The sequence below is a fragment of the Dermacentor variabilis genome, chromosome 7, assembly GCF_050947875.1.
Source record: "Dermacentor variabilis isolate Ectoservices chromosome 7, ASM5094787v1, whole genome shotgun sequence".
Classification (NCBI taxonomy): domain Eukaryota; kingdom Metazoa; phylum Arthropoda; class Arachnida; order Ixodida; family Ixodidae; genus Dermacentor; species Dermacentor variabilis.
The window spans coordinates 157,849,789-157,865,738 of NC_134574.1; the positions used below are offsets into that span (position 1 = coordinate 157,849,789).

Consider the following 15,950-nt stretch of genomic DNA (forward strand, 5'->3'; position numbering starts at 1 on the left):
CGGGTTCAAATTTCTCTATCGCGATTGGCTCATTTGCGTAAGCTATGGACGGGGGGGGAGTGGGGGGGCAATTGAGATTGAGAAATTCAATCCCGATTGGGCTTGGGGCCAGCTATTACATGTCACAGCGCGCACTTACGATTCTGATCGGGACCGATCTTACTTATCGGTCGCGATTGGCTCGATCGCGATCGAGAGTCGCGGTGTCACCGGTATTACGCAGTGCTGGAAACTGTTAGAAAGGTCAATGCGCAATAATGAGACGTGAGCGAAAAACGCTAAAGCACTGTTAAACCTTGGCAACGTTACATTTAAATCAGCCTTTAGAACATTAGGAACTTTTGAAAGCGTGATGCAAAAGAACAAATGTGCAGTACGCAGCGGAAGACGACGACAACATGCTCGCATGTGTCAGCATTATCTTATCGTCTTCATATTTTCCCTTTCACCTATATGCACACAATGTCGTTCAGCGCTTTAACGAAACGATACGCAAGTTGGTATACGTAAGTTGGTGGTTTTGCACGGAAAGCAAACACCGCGCTTCTGACGCAGGAGCAACCCAATCTGGTTTCCGACAACAATCGTTCGAATACTCAATGATTTGGCAGAGCGTAACGAAGACCAATGCGAAGACACGCATCACTCCTGCATGTCAACCTGGCGTTCTGTGTGTCCACAGACGTGCTTTCAGAACAGAACGCTTGAAGATGCAGTTACAGACAGACAATAAAGCACGTGCTAAGTCGAATTCGCACGGGTACGTCCACTGCCGACAACGGTAGTCGCTCACAGATTAACTTGAGGCAAAGCGCAAGAAAGGCACGCAGGACAACAGAAGGGAACGAAAACATGAGCGCGCCTTCGTTCCCTTCTGTTGTCCTACGTGCCTTTTTTTGCGCTTTGCCTGAAGTTATGCAGTACCAACTAGCCCACCAGTCTGTTCTCTTGAGATTAATTTCGCTACGTCGTAGTAGTTTCCACATCCCGCTGAAAGGGAGGATAACTACAGCGCGAACAGCACATACAATCTTGACGGTACCCGACTTGTTCCTAAGCCTTACGATAGCAGTATAGCAGGCGGCATCTCCGGCTTCGCCGTTAACGCATATTCCAAACATTAATGCTCAAGGCTGTCGTGCTCTTACCTGGGTCAGTTTAATGAGCGGCTTTGGTGAACAGTGGGAACGCATAAACCATCATCGCGCTCTCAGACTAATTATTAACTCATAGAATGAAAATGCCATGCGTAAGCCCGGCTACCCGGTTGTCTGCGATCCGCACTGGAACGGTAGAGCATAAAATTAGGGGTGAGTGTCACAGCACGTATGCATTCTAGGCAATTCTGAGCACAAGTTGGTATCAATTTTTAAAACTGAACAGTCGCTGCGCCATTTGTGATAAAACAACAACAACAGAATGCGGTAAAAGTTACGACAGAATGATTAAAAACATTTATATTTATTAACAAAAGATGGCGCGCGCATTTGTTTGCGGTCTTTAAATCTTTTCATGCGCAGTCTTGCTCTGGCGTCCACTTACTGCACTTTTCTCGTTGCAACTAGTTGCATCTATAATATATTATGTAGTGTAGTACAATGGCAGTAGCGACCGCGATGGTTGCGACCATTCGTCGTCCACGCATTTTATTTAGCGTTCTCTTTCTTTTCTTTTTTGTGGTATTAAGTATTTTTGAATTGTTCGTATTAGCGAATGAGAGCACGGGTGTGAAATAAAAAAATGTTAGAATGCGGAGTGCCCGACGTGCAGTGCTGAAGACTAGCAAAACATAATTTATGAGACATAAGTTGGCCTAATGCGCAAGACACGAGGGTAGGGAGATAAACATGAACTAATTAGGAGGCAAGGGCAGTCGTCCCGTTAAATTCGATCTCTCGCGGGACCGCGTTTTGGTCGAATTATCCGAAAGCCCAATGAACAAACAGCACCAGAATGAACAGAGTCAAACTTATTTAATGCTTGAAATAGTCTGTCGGCATTGGCAGACTATATTTCAATGCAGAATTACAGTAATTACACACGTCGTCTTCGGTCGCCCACAGAACTCAACACTATTTATACATATGTATCGTTAGCGTAAACGTCGCAAAATCGTCAATCACGTAGTCCACCGCTCACAACTGTCAGAATCGCAACTGTCAGAATCTGGAGGTGTTTTACTCCGGCGACGGCTGCGCATGCCGCGATCGGAGCGCGCTGGGTACGGAGTCTAAGGAGCTCCGAAGGCTGATAGCTTCGTGTGCGCTGTGTTTTCAATCGCCTATAAGCGAATATTTACGTGCTTATGCGGCTGGTAAAACTATTATCCGTACTCCGTATATCTGTTTAATAATTTGCTATCGCAATCGATACTTCAATTTTCAAACGCAACTGCAACTTTTTTTTTTCGTTACAAGCACACTCAAGTAAAATTACCGACGTGGAACACAAATACGTATACGCACTCCCTTTAATATTGGCGGGGAGTGCAGACGTTATGGCTACTGTGAATGGGATGAAAATGATCGTATGTTCGCTTCTATGTCATATGTTTAGTCGTGCGCCCTCTACGACGTGAAGTATTTGAAGACTTTAAAAAAATACTCGAATTTTCGCATAGTACATGATTATATTCGATGCAGGAACGCATCGAGTAGGACGACATTCGATTCGTTATATTCGAGTCGTAATATATTCATACGGTAGTATATTATTAGAGTAAAACAATATGGTGCCAAGGGAAGGCAAATGCAGCCAAGAACGGCAGAATGAGACTCGTCCGTGTGATATCCAATTATGCCCCTATGTACGTAAGCCGTTTTGAAATAAAAGAGGACATCCACACCAACGTTGATCCACACGGCATCCAACTACGGATATCCTATCTATCAAGGATGTCCCAAAATATCGTGTTTACACTTTTCTTTTTTTTTTTTTTGCTCAAACCTGGAAAGTTGTCCTCCCAGAGGCTTTGTCTCTATGTGTCCTCATGACAGATTTACGCCCTAAGTCTTAGTTACAAGGCTAAACCGTAAAAAAAAAAAATTTTTAATTGACAATACAAACAAAAAACAAAAAATTCTATATTTACTACAGAAAATTTCTTTTGTCAATGGAAGAAACAGAGATTATTCTATTTTTAATTATTCTTTCTGTGTATAGTCAAAGACAGAATTTTTCTTGATTTTAACAGAAATGGTCCCGATACGGTAAAGTGAAAATTTTGTCATCAATACTGTGAGCGAAATTACATTTGTTCGTCTCTTAATTATCATCAATTACCATTTGTCTGCAGCTTCACTAGCCACCCAAGTATAGGCAGACAGATCATCGTATGCGTGAGCCGATTGGTCTTATAGCTTTTGAACAAGACAGAGCTGCTCAGAGCATGGCTGTATACATTCGTAAAGTGGATAGTCGGATGGATATGTTGCGCAGTCGCGAGAGCAAGGTGACCACACCTCATACGTTTTACGTAGCGTGCTGATAAGTACATGGATGACCTGTTACAGCCACATCCCAGCATTCGACTCTTTGGTACTATAGTACCTCTTAAACTCTTTTTTTAACTTTCTTAAAAGTTTGCACCCTTTGGTGCTTGTCTTGTCCCACAACAATCGTCTTCTAACCGCATGCGCGTTATCAGCGTGAGAAAGCATTCTCGACAGGAAAGTAGCGCGCGTATATGTTTCAAGAAAGGAAACGCAAGCAAGGCAGATGACTATTATCGTTGTGGGACAAATCTATACACCCGATGCATGTGTTTTAAGTGCGTTTTAAGGGGTCATGTTGCAATGGGGTCATTGGCAATCGCTGTGAAAGGTCTGCGCCCTACAGTGCCATATGGACGTAGAATAGGTTGCTGCGACTGATGACGATGCTAATGAGAAACACATAAGTCACCGGTCACCTCATTCTTACGTCACAACATTCGCCGTGCCCAGTTGGCTGACTAATTTTTTTTTATCGCGCGCGGCGCATGCATATAATGCTCTAAACTACATCCTTGAAAGCATCTAGAGCGAAAAAATTTGATGTGTTAATTTAAAGCTTGCGTAAATTTGCCACAGTGTTTACGATAGGGATTTGCAGAAGTTCAACCAGAGTATCTAATATATTATGGGGGCTTTGGCCCTATACTAACATATTAGGGGTATGTTTCAGAGCCGGTGTGTAATATATCAATTCTGTCCGCTTTAAATGTGTTATTAGATACGACTTACATAATTGTTATGTCGCTTTTTGTTGTTGTTGTTGTTACTGAGTTACAGGGTTGTTAACTTTATAAAGGTTCGCTTTAAGAGGTTTTGCAGTGTTTAACCATTTCTGCAAAAACATCAATGGCCGAAATAAAAATTCGCTTCACGTGGTCACTAGATTTTAACCTTTTCTTTTAAATACAGCGAACCTCAGTAGCGGCCGAGAAAAATGATTTCTCCATTACCATGTACGAGTAGTTTTGAGGCAACAACAACAACAACAACACGTACGAGTATTTAGATAGCAGCCCCCAAGCTTAAGAGGTAGCTTAAGCCTTAAGGTAGCTCTTAAGCCTCTATTTTTGTCATGCTGCGACAGCTGGTGATCCAACAGGGGCGCTCTTACTTCTTCCCGTTTTTGGTCCCTTGGAACGCAGGCGTTGGCACACGACTCGTTCACTCAATCCAAGGTGGACGAGTCATTTATCTGGTGCATCTGGCGCTCTATTTAGTCCACCTGTACCCAATTTCACCATAGAGTGTATTGCTAGCAAGTATTGTATATCACAATTTCCTCTTCTCTTGTTGCGATACTCCTCACCTGTGCTACACCCCTACCCCCTTCCGTAATGTCATCGGTCTTAATGAAAGTAACTAATAAATTATTACAAACGCATATTGTGCCAAACGGCCAGCCTTCACCGAAAGATAAAGTTACGACAATAATTACGAAGACACGGCCACGGAACTCTTTATTGCCACCTTCTCAGCTGAGAAAGAACTGTCTTTTTGTGCACCCAAAACAAGCAACCGTTAAACAGATGAGAAAAAAAAAAGAGAGATACAATCGAGCAAGCCAAATGCCGCGCACCACAGGTGGCAAGCTTAGGTATGTGTACGCGTCACATCATTCAACCACCTCCTCCGTCAACGGAAGGAGCAGCGACAGCGGTGCTTGAAGCCTCCGAGCCGTGGAGCTTGATGGCGTAGCAGGTCCTCTCGACTTCGAGCACGTTCTGCAGCAGCGCCCACGCCCTGTGGCCCGAGTCGCGACTTCGCCACGTGCCCTGGACGGCCACGAAGCCGCACGAAACGAACGCGGTGTACAGGTCCCGCAGAAAGCGGCATACCGCGCCCGGTCCCTCCACGTCTCCTCGTCCGAGCGCGCCGACGGAGATGCGTCTCAGTTCCCCGGCCATGTCGGCGACGCCGTACAGGTACTCCATGGGCTCGATCTCCAGCGAAAAATGTGTGTCGCCTTCGGGAGACCCATCGGGCGACGCTGTAGGTTCACTGCGGGCGGCCATGTCGCTCTCCGGTTCCTGTTTCGAACGAAATATGGAGGTAATTACACAGGTAGGGGAGCAGTCTGAGTAGCCGCAGGGAGGAGGGAGGAAGGGGGAGGAAGGTTATGGGGCTTACACCGGGTTCACGAGTCGCTCGGTCGTCTGCAATGCGGCTACGTCGGGCTGCGCAACGAGCAGTGCAGACGATGCAGACGAACGCGAGCGAAACGTCTGCATCGTGATATCATGGCAACACATACCTTTTCAGAAACACGGCCTCCCTCTGCTCGGGTGCGGCGGGCCCGGGAGACGGCAAGAGCCGCAGGAGCCCTGGACTAAGCGCCTCCCGCACAAGCAGGAAGACACCTGCTTGTCCTTTCTTTTTTCTTTTTTAATAAATGTTTCTCCTCCTCCTTCTCCTCTTCAGAGACAAAACTGGCATTGGTAGTAGAAACGCTATTATCGTTCGCTCAGAGGGTTGCCGGTGTGCTCTTCTAAAGGGTTTCGAAGTCTTAAGCCTACAGTTAAAGAATAATAATGAAAACTTGCAAATATAAATACAACTTTAAAGAACTAAACGCGATCAGTAATAACGTAGAGCCCTTCGCTACGGCGTCCTTTGATTTAGCCTGTGTAAATGCACAGCAGTTAATACCGAAGCACAGGGTCGAGAGACAGACGTGAACAGACAATGTGGCGACATTGCAACGAACGTGGTCTAGTTATCTCATGGTGAGAATGCGCTGGCAGCAGCAATCGTTTATGCCATAGTGGATTTATTTATTTATTTATTTATTTATTTATTTATTTATTTATTTATTTATTTATTTATTTATTTATTTCACGGTCATCAAGGACAATGACGCAACGCAAAATCATTACCTGGTAATACGTTCACGGAGAAGCAAAAACTTCCTGATTATGTTAAATTATGGCGTCCGCAGTAGAGTGCCATACTAGAGAGATAGAAAGAAGAGATTACCTCAGCTTGCATCTCAAAGACCAGAGCCTTGTTGATCTCATCCAAGGTTACCAAACGACTATCTTTCAGGTAGTGAAAGAATGACACCGCTCTCACGTACTCTTGAAGACCTGCGTGTTTGAGAAGTAAAGTCACGACTCACTCAGACAGCAAGGAACCTTTGAAAAGAGAAACTCGCAATAAAATGCCACCACAAAACATGCCTGCCGCTTCGGAATAAAGTTCCTTATTGAAAGTTTCAAGGTTGAGCAAGAAATAGTGTAAAATGCGGTGGACATGGGGACATACCGCTGAATTGGCCCAACACACACACACACACACTATATATATATATATATATATATATATTGTACCTTCACGTTTTGGTAGCACCCCCTTAACACTAGAATCCTGGATTATACGCATGCTTGTATCTGACTTCCAAATTAATCTGTACGGTAAGGCTGCCTTCTTAGCAATACGTGTCTTTGTGCGGTGAAGCCCGCTTCGAGTTTGTGATCACTTCATAATATGCAACGACTTGCACGGCCAGACGAGAGGTGGTCGATGATTGTTGTTGTTGTTGTTGTTGTTGTTGTTGTTGTTGTTGTTGTTGTTGTACACAAATGTATGTACCATCAGCATAAATTGAATCGCCAACGGGTAAAAGTCACACTTTCGTCCGAAAGGCGAAGTTTTAGTAGCGATAGCAAAGTATTAGACAACCGTGTGAAGCGAGCTTTGCATTTTGTCCGCAGGCTAAACTACTGTAAACATTTGCCTACTAATCAAATTATCAAGCACGATGTCATGCGGGCACAGAAAGCACGAACAGATGTCACTCGATGGCCGTGGACACTTGCTGTCACAACGCCGGCGTGATGAAAAGTGGCAGCAGCGGCAAGAGAACGTTTCGTGTTGCCTATCGCTCAACGCGCCTCCGAAGCCTGAGATTACGCGACCTCCTAAACTAAGCACTCTTAAACACGGCGCACAAGAAGGTACCAGCCTTCTCGGCTCGGTCCAACTTTTGCACCGGCGGCAGATTACCTTCAAGACAGGGCGCACGGGGCTGTATCAAAGCCATCTAGAAATTTTTCTAGGTGGCTTTGGCTGTATACGCGCAGTCACGGCCGGGCTAGAGGAAGCGATGCGCGCTCAACCCCCCCCCCCTCCCCCGCACACACTTCACGCGTGAGAAGACGGCGTGCGTCAAGCCGGTTCATGCTCCCGCGCTTTCCCTCGCACCCTCGGCGCACGGACTCGATCTTAAGGCACATGGACTTTATCATCATCATAATCAGCCTGGTTACGCCCACTGTAGGGCAAAGGCCTCTCCCATACTTCTCCAACTACCCCGGTCATGTACTAATTGTGGCCATGTCGTTCCTGCAAATTTCTTAATCTCATCCGCCCACCTAACCTTCTGCCGTCCCCTGCTACGCTTCCGGTCCCTTGGAATCCAGTCCGTAACCCTTAATGACCATCGGTTATCATGAACTTTATACGGTACCTCATGGCGACGACGACACCGTTTACGACGACACCAGAAATTCGCCTGGAGTGTTCATACGAGTGCTTTGGCAATAAATGTAATCAGAACACCTGTTAGACGTAACATGGGAATTATACGGCGGGCACTCTCCCGATGGCTGCGTTTTAGCTATGGGTAGCTCTAAGTGTGCGTTTTGTAGCCTGAATCTTGTCACTGTTACAAACATAGGCGAACATGAAGACACAACAATGCACACTGGTCGCTTTCGATTCGTTAACGTTTCAATTTATGCTGATAATATGCCGTCTGCACCACAGAATGCTGTAAATGGCGAGTAGCGTAATTTCTTGCCAGTCTGAGCTCTTGGTTGTTTTTCTTTTTGTACTCTGCCTTCTGGCTTTCAACCTAAGAAAGGGCTACACTCTTAAAACTGCAAGCATGGAGGTTTTGCCAGCACGGGAATTATGGTTATTGCACGAATTTGCCTAAAATTTGTGATTCTGGCTTCGAACGACTTAGTGGCTTCGTAAGTTGATCATTTTCCACAACAAAATGGTGTTATAAAGGTAACAATTAAAATTTGCAATGATTATATACATGTGCGCAGAGATTATTTGCCTTGCTCTATTTAGAAAACTATGAGTGCAATGATGAAGTAAATAACGTCGCGGGAACGCTTAAAGCTACAATCCCGCAGATTAGGCAAATTCATTTTAAAAATTAAATAATGGGGTTTTACGTGCCAGAACCACGATCAGATTATGAGGCACGCCGTAGTGGGGGACGCCGAAAATTTGAACCACCTGGAGTTCTTTAACATGCACCTAAATCTAAGTACACGGGTGTTTTCGCATTTCGCCCCCATTGCAATGCGGCCGCCGAGGCCGGGATTTGATCCCGCGACCTCGTGCTTAGAAAAATCCATGCACTACTGCGCTGTTCAGTATTATTTTCAACTATAGTCGTCATTGCCATGGTACAGTTGCATTCCCGAGGCGTCAGAGTTCCCTCTTGTAATTTAGATAGGAAACTTAATGACGCCGATGTCGAAAGGCGGTGGCCTGGAACCGTGACGTCATGAAAATGAGCGAGCATAATTGGCCGGCGCATGTGTACAAAATTATTTTTTGTAATTGAACAGCAGGGCATTTAATTGTCGCTATACACAAATGCTTATGTTTTCACCGACTAGTATATCATCATCAGCAGCAGCAGCCTGGTTACACCCACTGCAGGGCAAAGGCCTCTCCCATACTTCTCCAACTACCACGGTCGTGTACTAATTGTGGCCATGTTGTCCCTGCAAACTTCTTAATCTCATCCGCCCACCTAACTTTCTGCCGCCCCCTGCTACGCTTCCATTCCCTTGGAATCCAGTCCCTAACCCTTAATGACCAACGGTTATCTTCTCTCCTCATTACATGTCCTGCCCATGCCCCCCCCCCATTTCTTTTCCTTGATTTCAACTAAGATGTCATTAACTTGCGTTTGTTCCCTCACCCAATCTGCTCTTATCCCTTAACGTGACACCCATCATTCTTCTTTCCATAGCTCGTTGCGTCGTGCCCTTTTCGTAAGCCTCCAGGTTTCTGCCCCATACGTGAGTACCGACTAAATAGGGTCGGTCACGTGCACTTACCCACTGTGATGGACCGCAGGTACATGTAGTAGTCCTGCCCCTTCAAGTCGGCACCCATCTCGCGGAGCGCCGAATCGTTCAACTCGCACAGCCTGCGGTGGGCCTCCGCTAGAACCGCGTCCCGTTTGTCGTTGCTATAAATAGAAGGTGAAGAAAGTGGAAAATGCGAGCCAGGGTCTGGACGCTCACATTTCGTCATATTGCCGAATCACGTGATGTTGGCGTTCTTAGCCAATCACAGGGGCCCTAGGAGCCCAGCGGGCCAATCAGAAGTGACAAGATGAGGATTTCGACAAATGTGGCGGAATTTGAACATTCAGAATAAGAACCCTGTATGATTAGGAAGCATGGAGGAAGGAAAAAGAAGAGAGCATTACGTAATGCAGCCAGCCTTGGCAAGCGAACGCTCCGCGAAGCCCATACATGGTGGCCCAACACGTGACCTGTTGCGTCGAGATCACGGAGCAAGAATCTATATTTGCCGAGACGTTTGCTTCCCAGTAGCTATGCCAGTAGTTTTCATTTGGCGTGCGCTTGTTCAGCTGCCCTGCCGTGGCTCTGCCTGCAGAGCGGGAACATTAAAACCAACCGCGGAGTTTGACATGCGATCACGTGCTGGGCCCACTTTTACACTTTACAGAATCTTATTTTCCAAATCGCCTGTGGCAGATAGCATCTTTCTTCTTCTTTAGCTGGATTGTTACGACACATGCTGTAGTTTAGTAATTGTAGCCGGAGAGCTTGCAAGGCGTATATCCACTTGAGTTTCCACATATTATTTCCCAGTGTGTGGGACGAAATACACGGGTGTTCCACTTACCTTTGCACTTCAATGGATGAAAGAGCGTTTTGTTAAAAAGTAAGTGGAACAACAGTGCAGTTTTACGGCGAGTTTTGTGGCTCATACCTCCGAACTGACGTCATTCTGGAAATTAATTCTATTTGGATACGCCTTGCAAACTCACCGGCTACAAGTATTTGTTTGCAATATGTGCCGTGAAGCAATTCAGTTAATTAGTGAATATTTAATAATTATTTGATTATGTTTCTCGCTTCCTCGTGCAAGTATTGTCCGCCTCTCTGACTAATTCAGCTCAATGACTAGAATTATGTTATCTGCAAAATGCGATTTTTAAAATTCCGTGAAACTTAAAAATGATCCCCCGGTATAGCACTCCGCAACAGCCACAGCGCGCAGTTGCTCATCTCAGGACACGACAGAGGATGAACCTTTTTTGATTTTGGAAATTTGACTGTATAATCTTGTTGTAGACGTGTGTGTGTTGTGTGTGTGGGTGTTCTTTAGAACAGTAAATTCCACCGATATCAGTGGAACACAGGCCTGTGGCTTCACAGTGACGTCATCGATGCCACTCAGCAAAGTTCGCAATTTGTTTTCTCCGCTAATAATCGATGTCCTCTCTAATTTCTTTCTTTTTGTCAAAAGATGCAAATAGAGCTTTGAAAGCATGCCTTCGTCAGTCTACCAGTCTCTGGCGTAAAGTTATTTCTCACTGACCGAAAAAGAAAACCAAACGAAATTTAGGCGTCTATACCCTTCCAAGACCCGAATGCAGCTATGGGACGTATTTCCAAGTTGGTTTTTCTTGTCTACTGGCATGCATTCTGAAGGTAAGAGACATTTCTTAAAATTTAAATACCGCGGTTGAATGCCAAAAGCTGCAACTCCATGTACGTGGAGGAAGTGACCATATCCTTATGTTTGCTATGTTAAAAATTGTATTTCATATTGCCTAAACGCAGAAATAAAGATGGAACTACGTGTAGTACGTATATTGCCATGTTGCTGCTACATCCTGGATTTTCATGCAATGTCAATTAGTTCGAAACACACTTCAAGGTTGCCTTCCTATACGTCTGTAACAATTCACAAAAGCCAACATCAATTTATTGTCAAATTTATCGAAATCAGTAAACCACTTTCGTGCAGTTCTACATCCACTGGACCTCCTATCCAGAATGAATATTTCGAATAATCGCTTCCGAGTGAACTTTGTAAAAATAAATTGTAGGCAATATGCAATATATCGTAAAGGGATCTTAGCAGGACACATACGGGCACCTCCTTCACACTGATCATTGGTAGGAAAAAGAAACAGCTTAGGTTGAGCTGAGTATTGGTCAATTTGCGTTATGTTAAATTAAGGTATTGGTATAGTGACTGAATAATTGCGGATTTCAAATACAGCCGCTGAGAAGACGTTCTGTTTGTCCGAATTCTGACGTCATACCAGTTCGACGCGGCGTACGTTTCGTCAAACTACGTGAGTCTATACCGACCTCGCCGCGCGATTCAGCAAAGTAACGATGCGTCTGCTTTCGGTGGTGACGTCACGTGCCAGTCTCGCCAAGCGCTCTGAGCGATCGTAGCGGTCGTCCAGCTCAGCCTGAAAAGTCCGGAACATCTTGACGACCGGCAGAGACCCGTTAAAGCCGGAATGGCGTCTCCCCTCGGGCGGTCCCCGCGGAGTGTTCCGCGAAAACCGTCTGCCCCTGTCGTGGCCTGCAACGGTGCAGGTATCACGTGTAAGGGCTCGGAAATTGAACCGAATGTTTATTCTGTCGCTGGCTGTATGATGACAACACATGCAAGTTTCGTGTACATTGGAGCCTATACAAACAGGCGTCGACCAGACGAGAGGTGATCGAATGTAAGCCGCTTCAACACATCACAAAAGGCTTTGAATGTGCCAGAAGAATCAGGGAAATTGAGAATTAGCAGGATACAATGAAGTGGAAAGAAGAATGATGGGTGTAACGTTAAGGGATAAGAAAAGAGCAGATTGGGTGAGGGAACAAACGCAAGTTAATGACATCTTAGTTGAAATCAAGAAAAAGAAATGGGCATGGGCAGGACATGTAATGAGGAGGGAATTAAGATTACCGATGGTCATTAAGGGTTACGGACTGGATTCCAAGGGAAGGGAAGCGTAACAGGGGGCGGCAGAAAGTTAGGTGGGCGGATGAGATTAAGAATTTGCAGGGACGACATGGCCACAATTAGTACATGACTGGGGTATATAGTTGGAGAAGTATGGGAGAGGCCTTTGCCCTGTAGTGGGCGTAACCAGCCTGATGATGATGATGATGATGATGAATGAAGTGCCAACGTGACTGTTTGGGCATGCTGGTATGACATAACCGAAGCTGTTAGCGCACAACAAGACGAGGTCGAGAAGTGGACATGCAACACGTCAATTATGAAAACCTTAACGAAAATTGCATTTTCCTTAACTGGAATGTAGAATTAATAAGTCAATAAGTCATGAAAGTAGGTGAAAAGGACTAGGCCAGAATTTTAGCACCGCTAACTTTCTAAGTATGCGATAGCATGATTAGATTGTGCAGTCTTGACTGATTTGAGCTACGGCAGTAGCTGTCTACCCTACCACTTTCTTGGGTATTCGCGCATGTATACCAAACCTGGTATGTTGGCCGGCGTCACTCAGAAGGCATCTAACTTCATCATTATGTCGCCCGAAGGAGACCAAATTTCCATAAAGGGCATGCCATTAGATATGTCATATCTTTCAACACGAAAATGTTATCTGCCGAGCTCCAGCGAAACTCTGTCCCATGTACACTTCAAGCACTCATCACGCCAATTTCCTGTCATTACCGCTAGATGGCGCGACTTTACCGTTTCGTATAGAGTTACGTATATATAACAGTAACTCTAGTTTCGTGTAGTGTCCCTGTATATGATCCCTGCGGGAGCATATACGCTTCTTGAGGGAGCATATACAGGAACACTAGTTTCGTGCAGAGTCACTTTGGCAGCATACTATATGCAGTAATTACCTCTTAGTTTTCGTGAGGCGGTGGGTGCCGAAAGGGGGAAGGTAGGGGAAGGGTAGGAAGACACGGAGGCGGGAATCGAGGGGTCAACCGCGGAAAGGTGGGCACACCGTGGTCGCGGGAGGAATGGTGAAAAGGGAAGGAGGAGGGAAGTGGCTCGCCCGCCCCGCCAAGGTCGCTCGCTTTTCACCTTATGCTGCACCTTATACCGCTCGATGCGCGCTCACCGAACGCGCATCTGTTAACCTTTGTATGATGTACGCGGGCGCGCGATGCCGCCAGAGCTTCGCGTCAACGGCGGCACGGGCGTTTGCATGCATGCACTTAATTACCGTGCAGTAAGCCAAGTGTCACATGCCTGAGCAGCAGCACACGTCCTTCGAGCTAAACTGTAGTTAATTAAACGACTGCGCACATTTGTGTGCTTATAATTGTGAATGTTCAACAAAGCTGCCACAGCTTTTTAGAACGCACGTTTAACTTTCGTGTTATGACCAATTTCTCCGAAAGAGAGACCAACCATTTCTTTTTAATTCAGTCTTTAGTCCTTGTCAGCTGTTTTAGTTGAGGTGAACGCGCGGTTGAATTACACAGCGCAGTCTGGTGTTAAGTGGAACACGTGCGCTACGTTTACGAGATATATATACAGCTGTTCCACATAACACTGGATTGTGCAGCGGTAGCCTATCTTTTTCGCTTAAAGACATTGTGAAAGTCTGCCGCAAACATCCGGAACTTACTCAAAGTTAAATAAAGAATGGCTTAGGCGTAGTTTCGTTAACCAATTAATTAAGGTGCAGCAAAACCTCGTTTCCATATACGTGGCTCTAAGAATTGACTTCAAGAAAGGCCCCGACACTACCCCTGTAAACATCCGGGGCTCCGCGATTTGACCAAACAAGTGGTACTATGTTGGTGGCAATCAATTGAGTAATACTACCATGTATACGCATGCCAAAGAAAATTTTAAGGCGCGAGCGTCAACCACTTGCCTCCGTTTTTGCGGCCCTTGTAAGCTGGCTTGCTCTGTCCACTCATGCGTCACCGAGTTGATAAAGACGTGCGCGTGGCAAGGAACAAAGATGAACACGTTGCCGAGGGTTCTACCGGGAAATGGCACTGAGGAGTAGGCGGGGCTTTGGTGAGATGATGATGATCATCATCAGCTATCGCACGCACCCACTACGGGGTAGCACAAAGAAGCAGTGCCAACGGGCAGCCAATGAAACTAACGAGTGCTTCGAGGAAATGTGCGAACATAAATATGTGCCAACTGAACAAGAACAACTCGGAAGCAAGAACAATAAAGTGACGTTAAACATTTAGATCGTGAACCGCTGCGGTAGAGAACTTCAAGCGGAGAACGGGCGTTACGCATGTACTTCGTCTTCCGACCACAGTCAGGTTAAATAAATAGAATAAAGAAAAAGCAGAAGTTTACATATGAACACAGCAGACGAAAGCGAAATATGTCGCAGCCAAGATAAAGCATAAAAATATATACGTGGCTCTGTTATAGCAAACACGAGAGACCATGCAGTGGAGCTGGGGGAAGGCCAGCGATCTAGTGCCAAACAGCACACAATTAAGACGAGCGCCGGCGACGCGTCCCTACGGCGTCCGCTAAAAGGCGTCTACTACGGAGTCCGCGATTCGCACGCCCCTCCTCCCTCGCCTCACCCCACGCCTCGCGCGCCACAGGAGAGGGCAAGCATCCGGGCTTGATGCGGGCCGCGTTCCTGGCTCGCATTCGCACCGCTCCTTCTCCCCCTCTAGGCTCCACCCACCCTCGCCGCGTCGCTATGCTGCGCGATGTTATTTTTATACTCTGTTTTCACTCTCCCTCAGCTCTTCCTCCTCCGGCTAGCAGCGAACGTCAAGAGAAACCCAGCGGGCTTCTAACAGCTCCATTGTAAAAAAAAAAAAAAAAAAAAAAATCCCCTAATAGCAAGACTCATGAATTTAGCCAGCTTAGCGGAACATACTTCTCTCAGCGGAGCCTTCAAGAGGCCCTTGAACACTTTCCCAGCCACTGTCTGACCTGATTATTTCGGCTCTTCATTTACAGCGTTAAATGGAAGTCCAGGACTTTTAAACCCTACAAATATATTTGCAACCCTCCGCGCGCCATATTTTCGGTTTCATTTCTACAATGTTGCGACGTGATGGAGCAGTAGTGGGCACGTGGGAGCAGAACATGGCGACATATCAACACTCGCTCTGGCTCACTCGCTCGTCTGCTATGCTGCTACATCGGCTCTCACAAGGATGTAGCAGCAAAGCAGGCGACCGAGTGACCTGCAGCGTGTCAATACCTTGAAATGCCCTGCTCACACATGACAAATTTCTGCGTCAAAACGTTACAACACAGCGACCTTTTGGGAAACGAGACCCAAACTGCCTGCAGAAAAGCTATTATAATGAAATGTTTAGTGCACGCTGCTAATTGCTAGTATATTTTATAGGGTTTAGAGGTCTAGTACATTCTTTTAATGCAAGCATATTGAATCGAAGGTATCATATTCGTATTCCTTTAAGCATGTACCAGTCA

At 45.9% G+C, this 15,950-nt stretch overlaps 2 protein-coding genes across 6 annotated transcripts in view; both read right to left on the reverse strand.

The window, feature by feature from the left end:
- The window catches only part of LOC142588259 (uncharacterized), a 59,593-nt gene extending 58,290 nt beyond the window's left edge, over window positions 1-1,303 (reverse strand). For 4 of the 5 annotated variants that reach the window (XR_012829695.1, XR_012829696.1, XM_075699827.1 and 1 more), the window contains exon 1: window positions 1,149-1,303. The gene's annotated coding sequence lies outside the window, so the exon portion shown is untranslated. The remainder of the gene's footprint in view (window positions 1-1,148) is intronic. The other variant, XM_075699828.1, reaches the window with a different exon arrangement.
- A 3,635-nt stretch (window positions 1,304-4,938) lies between these two features.
- LOC142587232 (translin-associated protein X-like) lies at window positions 4,939-14,540 on the reverse strand. Its single transcript, XM_075698103.1, has 4 exons — window positions 14,392-14,540; window positions 9,581-9,714; window positions 6,468-6,577; window positions 4,939-5,521 (listed from the first exon to the last, which is right to left on the reverse strand). Exons 2-4 carry the CDS (start codon window positions 9,636-9,638, stop codon window positions 5,111-5,113), a joined length of 579 nt encoding a protein of 192 aa, XP_075554218.1. The 5' UTR covers window positions 9,639-9,714; window positions 14,392-14,540; the 3' UTR covers window positions 4,939-5,110.
- Window positions 14,541-15,950: the final 1,410 nt, after the last annotated feature.

Excerpts from the sequence above, each read along its gene's own strand:
- LOC142587232 (XM_075698103.1), bottom strand. The coding sequence starts at position 9,638 with ATGGGTGCCGACTTGAAGGGGCAGGACTACTACATGTACCTGCGGTCC. Across the intron at positions 6,578-9,580 it reads CCTGCGGTCCATCACAGTGG|GTCTTCAAGAGTACGTGAGA; the intron begins GTAAGTGCACGT and ends TCAAACACGCAG. Across the intron at positions 5,522-6,467 it reads TCTTTGAGATGCAAGCTGAG|GAACCGGAGAGCGACATGGC; the intron begins GTAATCTCTTCT and ends CGTTCGAAACAG.